At 41.1% G+C, this 8,841-nt stretch overlaps 1 protein-coding gene across 1 annotated transcript; it reads left to right on the forward strand.

Annotated features, from left to right (window-relative positions):
* Positions 1 to 283: 283 nt before the first annotated feature.
* Positions 284 to 5,621, forward strand: LOC103718374 (40S ribosomal protein S18-like). Its single transcript, XM_008807165.2, has 4 exons — positions 284 to 416; positions 506 to 666; positions 1,183 to 1,371; positions 5,268 to 5,621. The coding sequence occupies exons 1-4, from the start codon at positions 414 to 416 to the stop codon at positions 5,371 to 5,373; spliced, it is 459 nt and encodes a 152-aa protein (XP_008805387.1). The 5' UTR covers positions 284 to 413; the 3' UTR covers positions 5,374 to 5,621.
* Positions 5,622 to 8,841: the final 3,220 nt, after the last annotated feature.

The following is an 8,841-nucleotide window of genomic DNA, read 5'->3' on the forward strand; positions in this document are numbered from 1 at the left end:
GAGCCAAATGAGACTAGAATTATTATTGGTCCAGCCATCTCTATCCTAGCATAGAAGAGATTAAGAGGTCTAAACAAATACAAGATTAGTGTTTATTTATCAATCTTCTTCTTTTGTCTATGAGAGTTAGTTGCTATGATGTTGAATTACATTGGGATCAAAATTCTCCATCTTGCCAAATTTATGGGCTGGTTCAACCCAAGGTGCTCGTTTTCATCCATCAGGTGAAGCCTAAACCATCAGAGAGATCTCGACCGTCCAGATACTCTACCGTACGTTCACTGGGGCTCTTCCTTCCCCTCCGCTTTGATCTTATACCCCCGGCCTGCTCACCCCGTCGGCGTGCGCGCGAGGAGAGAGAGAGAGAGAGAGAGAGAGGGCGAAAGGAAACCCTAGCTGGCGCCGCCATCGCCATGGTCGGTCTTTCGCGTCTCGAGTCTCGAATTTGTTTTCTGCTCGATTCGATTCGATTGATTATTTTTTTTGGTGCCTTTACTTGGTGCAGTCGCTGATCGCGAACGAGGATTTCCAGCACATCCTTCGTGTTCTGAACACGAATGTGGATGGGAAGCAGAGGGTCATGATCGCCCTCACCTCCATCAAGGGTATCGGCCGCCGATTCGCCAACATCGTCTGTAAGAAGGCCGACGTCGACATGAACAAGAGGTGAGAAGTCTCTTTGTTTTTTTCGCTGCGGTGATCTTATGATTTCTTTCTTGGTCGCGATAATATTATTACTTCTGTTATGATTCGGACATGGACTTTGTTTATGGTTTGAATCGGTGATTTTGATGATTATTTGTCCACCCTAATCTGCTTTATCAAATTTCTGGCTAGCTACTATGTTGCTTTTTTGTATTCCCAGACGACTTTGGCTCTGTTTTTTTTTTTTGTATATTTTGCTTTGAATCTTTTGGTTGTGTTTTGGGTACATATTTGGGAAACTGATGTTGTAATTTTCTCTAATTTTGATTCCTGATATTTAGTTTCTTTTTATGTCTGAAGATACCGGTTCTAGGATGGAAAAATGTTTCCACAAAAATGTTTTTTTAAAAAAAAATTGGTGAGCAGTGCTTCTCAATGCAGCTATAATACTGAATTGTGGTGGACCTCCCTTTGTTCCCTTATATTTATTTTCATATATGAGTTTCACTTTTCATGTTGTTGTTCTGGTTTTTGTAGGGCTGGGGAGCTCTCAGCTGCTGAGCTCGAGAACCTCATGACAGTTATTGCAAACCCTCGCCAGTTCAAGATCCCAGATTGGTTCTTGAACAGGAAGAAGGACTGCAAGGATGGTCGGCACTCACAGGTTGTCTCCAACGCCTTGGACATGAAGCTGAGGGATGATTTGGAGCGACTGAAGAAGATAAGGTTGAGTACTCATACAACTTGCTTGTCTTCTGTGTTGCTGCAGCGTATAATCTTTTTTTCAGTCTGTTTCACATTGATGTTATAAATCATTGAATTTTATAACATATGTGCTTCTGTGGCATCAGCTCCTATGTCTTGACAGCAATTCTTTTGAAATGGTTAGATTCTTTGGAATTGATTAGATACCAAAAATTTAAATCCAGGTGTTTCTTTCTTGTATAAGAAGTTGTGGCTTAAAGACATTGGATATAGAGTTGGCTCTATCTCTTCCATTTCATATATTTTTTTCTTCTTGCATATTTCTTGTTTTGTTTTATTTGAATTTTCAGCTTTTATTTGATATCCACAGAGACCTTATTATTCACCTTCTTAGCAGTCCCAGATATGTGCTTGAAGTTTATCTAATCATGCATGCATAAATTCTCTAACTTTCTTTGATGGATGCATCCATACATAAGTACACACATGCGTATATGTATCTGGTGGACAAGAGCTGTATTTTTGCAGGGTTGCAGGACCTTTAATTGTCTAATTGCATTATGATAAAACTTAGCTTGATTAAGACAGAGAGAAAGAATATAGCATCACTTGTATGCGAATTTATTTAAAAAATATGCTGATTTATGCATTCACGTGACATTTGAACATGCATAATTTTGGCATCCTGGGGGCAGGAATGTGATTGGGTTGGGAGTTTTTTACATCATTCTATGGAGGTAGCTCAAAAAGCTCAAGTTATTTGTTTTTGTTGTTTGTTAGTATGTGATGTTACCTTTGTCATGGATCTCTTTTTTCTTAAAAATTTATAAAGGGAACATTCACTTTGAGGTTCTGGTATGGGTTTTGGTTAAGGAGCTAATTGATGGTGCATCTGTGAGTTTTTCTTTTTTTTCAGAAAAAGAAAAATGTATTCCAAACTAATATGTTCTTGATCTTTGTTATGCAAGTTTGTGTCTACAGTTACTTTTGAATCACATATCTGACTTTCTGAGATCCTCATAAATTTACTTATTAGAAACAAATCTTGACATGAAACTATAGCAAGGAATAATGCTGAATGTTTGAAAATGTAACATGGTAGAATTTTCAGTTCAATGTTTCAGAGATATTTAAGTCTCATGGACACTTCTAAATACAATTTAAAAACATTTTTTTACAAAATATGAATTTTCACAAGTCATCTTGATTTTGTGGTAGAGCTAAGCAAATCCTTGACATTGGTGATATAATGTTTCTTGCTTTGTTCATGATGTTTGATTATGAGGAATCCTTGAAGTTGCAACAGAGCAAGTGCCTATGTAGTAAGATATGTAGAATTAACCATGATATTGTTCTTGTCAGGATTAGGAAACTTGGTTGTGGCATTTGTATTGGCTGGCTTGATAAATCATTATGTAGTGTTGATTTCAAGTTTGTCATTAAGAATACATCTAGTAACAGCAATCTCGTCCATCCTTCCTCACAAATTTCATCCATGAAGGCATGTCACCCTCTGATATTCGGTAGTCAGTTTTGTAAGCCATATAACGCCAGGGGTCATTTTTTAACAATTTTTCAATGATATAACATTTGATTCCAGACTGTTTAAGAATATGAAAAAAGAAACATAAGTGAGCTCTAAAAATTAGAAGAAATCTAAAATTTAAAGAGCTATAATGTGTTAATAAATCTTAGATACCATTTGGAGTATAACAGGGTCTTTCTTGAAATATGCAAGGAACTGGGAATTTTCATAAAATACTAATGAAAATAATAATATAATGAAAATTTGGTTTTCTTATTTTAATAGAAATTTGTTATCCAATTTAGTCATCTTATGAAACAATAAACCATATTTTCCCTAAAATTTGTTGTAGATCAGCATTTAAATGCTTCAAAGTCTGCCTGAAAATTGTAAGATCAAAGTTTATCTTGAGAAGATTTTTCTGAAATGATTTAACTTTCATTACCAGAGTCCCTCTCGCTTGACTTAAAAGGAAGGGGGAAAAAGAGAAAATGACCAAAAAATGTGACTAATAAGTAGTAGTTATTTTTACAACAATAATCATAAAATTTTTATAACTAATAGTGATATTATAAGAATAATATTTAGCAATTAATGTTTACAATGTAGTATTTAATTCTTAATGGTAATAATGATAACATAATTAACATATTATATTATTAGTATACATATATGTGACTTGATTAAAATCCAAACCTAACCCAACCACTAGCTTGAACTTCTCTTGTTCGCATAAGGATGCATAAGGGTGGATAGGCATGTGATTGTACAATGCTAGAAGGCCCACATTTGGGGTCACATAAGTAGGATGCATATGCAGCCACACAATGCTAATCATCTTGCATGTGCCTTAGCAAAATGCTAAATAAACTGCCCTTTTCGGCCAATATGTGAGTAGTCCATATATAGTAGCCACATATAGGGTATGTGGTGTGATATGAGGATTATTTATACATATGCAGCCTCATTGACTGCATTTTCCAACCCATGGATTTTTTAGTGGTGGTATCCCCTATGGTGCCATCTAAAAAATATAAAATATTGCGCTTGCTTTAATAGTTGGATGAGTATAATGCATGGGTTGGAAGTTAGAGCTTGTCTTTTTGTTGAGAAATAATGGAGAAGGTTGTAAGCCTCGCTAGAAGTGCGAGCTCATTGCAACACTATGGACGTAAGTAACATCCTTATAAGAGGAGGAGCGCGTGACTCATGAAATTTAAGGTATTTTCTAATCCTCAACTGTCCAAATATCATTTGCTAGAATGGCCAAGGTAGGACAAAAGTCATGTTTGCCATTTATAAATAATATATATATTGTAGTATATTGCTATGGCTGGTAGTGGGTCCATTATCAACAGAGGACTGAGTGTTTAAGCATTTTGGACTGCACATTCTTGATAGCAAGGCCTATTGTTAAAGCTTTGAGTATATCGCTAAAGAGATTGGGGTTGTACGGTTGTGGAATGAGAAAGAATAGTAGAATAAATAATGGCATGTGGTGGCTGGTGACTAAAGGAGTGGTAGTATAGTGCGTGCTGAAGTTGCTATGGCTGAATATACATCAATAGTGCTGCATTATTGACATATAGAGATTTATTTGAATTTCTTCCCCACTAAAAGGTGCTCTTACTCTGAATTGTGTGATTTCTGGACAATCTAGACTGCTGAGTTGGTTAGTCTTGCTAGCATTTGAGGCTTGGCCTTTTTCCGAGTTCTGTGGGTCATTACTTGAGCTGGGAATGATAGGGGCACTTGTGTGACAGCTTGGGGATGAATCCTGGTTTCCTGTTCTCAGGAACTCTATTGGCACATAAATGTGGAAGCACTAGTATAGGCATCGATGTGTGGAAGAAATACCATGAGCATTTATTCAGGCATGGACTAGGTACTGCAGGGCATCGATGTCTGGAAGAAATAGCATGGTCATTTATTCAGGCATGGACTAGGTACTGCAGGGCATCAATGTGTGGAAGCAATAGCATGGGCATTTATTCAGGCATGGACTAGGTATCGTAGGGCATCTGATATTCTGAACAGGATAACTGTGATGCTTTTTGTTTCTGTTAAAGTCTCTGGTTAATGGTCATTCAATCATCTTTCTTTCTTTCTTTTTTTGAACAATACTCAGTATTTGAACCTTGATCTCCTGAAGGGCAAGCCCTTAGGCATGGGGTGCCAGCCAACTTTGCTAACAGTTCTTGGCCATTCAATTATCATTTGACATTGGTTGTCTTTGGATATAAGGCAGTTCATTACTTTCATCTCATCAAATGCGATTATGAGACTTTACTTAAACCAGTCAGATTACATTTTAAAAAAAGAAAAAAAAAGATGTCTTTTCAAGACCTCATGTTTATGTACAAGATCTTATGCGTCAATTATTTTGCTGCAGGAACCACCGTGGTTTGAGGCACTATTGGGGCCTTCGAGTTCGTGGTCAGCACACGAAGACTACTGGCAGAAGGGGAAAGACTGTCGGTGTGTCGAAGAAGCGATGAGCTTAACCTTCTATCCCTGCTTTCAAGATGTGTTACTGTTTCATTTCTGACCCTTAAGGTCTAGTGGAAATTGTGTTTGTTTTACTTGGATGTGAACCACTCGTGGATATCTTTAGCTATGTTTTTAGATATCAGTTTTGATGATTGGTAGAGCTATAATATCGGCAATGTGCTTTTGTCTTGAACTCTAATAGTGACAATCAGGTCATCTTTTTCTGGTATGAGTAGTGATTGGTGGGTTTGACTTATGATATGGAGTTTGTTTTGGTCAGTGACCTTTTGGATGTACAACGATTGTACCTGCAACAATTGGGTAAGTTTCGGTGCCTTAGTATTTTATTGATTGTTTTAACAGGGTCATAGAAAGCTTTCTATGGTTCAGGTCATGACACCAATGTTTGCAAGTTCCAGAGTGTTGCTTGGGAGTTGATCTGCATGATGCCAAAGCAAAATGGATCTCTTGGTATTCCCAACATCAAAATCTGGTGGGAAGCTTTACCTCAACATATCTGCTGCGAGTAGCTTCTTTCTCTTGGTTGCTTCTACCTCCCTGGGGTTTTTCCTAGTATTGCCCTGCTGTTTGAAATAACTGTCCAGGGGCAGGCAAGCTTATTGAAGGGAAATTTATCTGGTTGGTCTGTTGCTGCTCCCTTATTCATTGTGACAGATTCCTTTGCTGCCAGGGATCGAGCAGCTAGCCTGTGTTGGTTGATAGATTCATGGTAGGGTTCTTTGTTTTCTGTGCAAGCTGGCATCTTCCCTTGAACCTGTGCCCGTTGCAGTTGCAGTAGTGGCCAAATCTATTTCATCACCTGTTCCTTCAGTTTTCTGAGTCATGCAATATCTGGAATTTCTGCAACCCCTCCTGCTCTTCAGAGTACTTGGTTCTCCTGCAGGTTATTGTTTGGGACTATCTTGGTAATGGCCCCTACCTGATAACCTTACGTTGGATTGCAGTGGACTGATCTTAACAAAGTGTTCATAAAAATGAAAATCAAACGAATGGAAAATGTTTCAACTGTGTTAGCCCCTCATGGGGAGATGGAGGGATTTCAGAGGTTTTACAAGTTTCCTGTCCCTCACATAAAGACAGAGTCCGGGGCAGGCCAGTACATATAAATTTGATCGAATCAAATTGTGCCAAATTTAGCCTGGTTCAACCTGTCAATTAAACTACCCTTGAGGCTATCTTCAGGCATTGTATAACAGGCTCAGCTTCTGACTGGATACACTCAGGCCTATGATGGAATCCCTGCATGGAATTGCCCCTTAGCCTAGTTCAGCCTAGTCTTAATGGCTGATGGGCAACCCTTGTTTCAGCTTCTTGTTTGGTCCTAAAACTTTGAATACATGAACGCAACTCGTGACTTTATAATAAAAGCTTGCTTCAGCAGCGGTCAAGCAATTAGAAGTGTCTTCTGAAGCCATACCTAGAATCAAAGTGAGAGGAATTTAGGTTGTCTTTGTTCTTGGTGACTTACTGACCCAATTGAATAATGTGGTACTTAAAATGGAAATCTCTAGAAATTACAACATGAATCCGATCTGTTTATTAAACAGGTCAGAAATTACAACCTGAAACCGACCTGTTTATTAAACAGGTAACCCGACCCGTTTAACCTGTTTAACAAACAGGTTGATTAAACAGATCGGGTTTGCTGTTATGACCCGTTTAACCAAATGGAAAGAGAGAGACGGAGAGAGAGAGATGGGAGGGTGGCTCCGTGGCTCGGTGGGTTGCTTCCGGTGAGAGAGAGAGAGAGAAGTGGGGGGTTCGATGGGGGGAGAGAGAGAGAGAGAGGTCTCTCTGATGTTCAGAAATCGGAGCTTGAAGATCTGATGAGGTCTGGGAGGGGCCGACGGTTCCTCTCCCGGACCTCATCATGGCAGCTCCACCTGCGAGGCTGCGACCAAGTGGTTCAAGTCACGACCTCAGCAGAAGGGGGAGGAAGAACCCTCTCTGCCTTGCCTACCCGTAGCAGGGGATGGAAAAGAACCCCTCAGAGGAGGGAAGGAAGAATCCTAGCACAGCCGTCGACAACTGCGGCCACGACGGCGATCAAGCGCGGCGCCGGATCCATAGCCGGAGACCCTAGGTAGGTTCCTTCCCCCTTTCTCTTCCTCTTATTCTTTTATTTTATTTTGTTATCATGGGGTAAAATGAAACAAGGGTTAGGGTTTACGGTTTACCTCGCTCCGGGAAGAAGCTGCAGCTGCTCTCTCTAGTGGCACCAGTTGTGGGTTCTGAAAACCCTAGCCGAGGAGGAAGAAGGAAGGGGGCGTCGATGTAGCTGCGGGGGGCGTCGACTGGGTGATGTAGCCGCGATGATCTCGTCCCAGGTGAGAGTGGGATCGGCCGATCGGGGGGCAGATATAGCCGCGGTCGCCGACTTGCTGTCGACAGGGAGGTAGAAGTAGTCGACAAGGGGGAGCCGAGGAGGAGAGGGCAGAGGCGGAGGAGAGGAGAGGGGAGACGAGAGAGTAGAGAGCTCGGTTGCTCGGGCGGCACTTGTCACAAACCCTAGCCTCAAGTTACCCAAATGGCCAAATCGGGCCCTCGCGGTGAAAACGGGAGGGAAGACTAGAGAAGATTAGAGGAACACTGAGGGATCGTGATTCGTGCCGACATCGCGGTGAAATCGGGCCGCGGGCTCGAGGTGGTGGAGTGCCATGCGCGCGGCCCATGCGGGTGTGCGGCAGAAAATTAGGCCGGTCCTGGGCCTTGTCTTCTGGCCCTTATCTACCAGCCCAATAGTTAAACAAGTTATATGGGTTAAACGGGTTGGACGTCTAAAATCATAAGCAACTCGGCTACCCTGTAGGCCTCCGGTGCGCACAACAACCAAACCACTTAACTAAGCCGTAGCTAGCAGTGTATTTGAATCTATTGGGGCCCCTCATCCCTATTTTTTCCGTATCCGACCCAATTAATAAACAGTTTAAACGAGTCAACCTGTTTACGACCCGAATCTGTTTAGGTCAAACCCAAATCTGTTTATGGCGGGTCGAATATGGGTCGGGTTGGCGGGTCGGGTCATAGTTTGCCACCCCTAGAAATCTCTCTACTAGAGCTTCTTTTAATTTCTCATAGATCTTCAGCATTTATTTGACAAAAATCACAAGTAATGTGAGGACTTGTGCGGGCATGTGTTTAGTCCCACATCAGTTATTTACTGGGTAGATCTTGGGTACTTATATAGGATCAAGGAACCCAAATAATAACTTTCGGCTGCCATTTTGGGTGAGGTCCTGAGTTGTGACAAATGGTATCACAGCGGACCCAGCCCATAACCTATGTGGACTAGGGGACACTGCAGCACGGATCCATTGGGGTTGACCACGGGACAATCGGGGTGTTTGTGATTAGATTTGAATAGATATGAACCCTTAGCCTGACGAGGACGTCAGGGCTTGAAAGGGGGGAGTATGTGAGAACCCGTGCGGGCGTGTGTTTAGTCCCACATCGGT

Source organism: Phoenix dactylifera, unplaced genomic scaffold, assembly GCF_009389715.1.
Source record: "Phoenix dactylifera cultivar Barhee BC4 unplaced genomic scaffold, palm_55x_up_171113_PBpolish2nd_filt_p 000233F, whole genome shotgun sequence".
NCBI classification, from domain to species: Eukaryota; Viridiplantae; Streptophyta; class Magnoliopsida; order Arecales; family Arecaceae; genus Phoenix; species Phoenix dactylifera.

Excerpts from the sequence above, each read along its gene's own strand:
- LOC103718374 (XM_008807165.2), top strand. Across the intron at positions 667-1,182 it reads GACGTCGACATGAACAAGAG|GGCTGGGGAGCTCTCAGCTG; the intron begins GTGAGAAGTCTC and ends TGGTTTTTGTAG. Across the intron at positions 1,372-5,267 it reads GAGCGACTGAAGAAGATAAG|GAACCACCGTGGTTTGAGGC; the intron begins GTTGAGTACTCA and ends ATTTTGCTGCAG.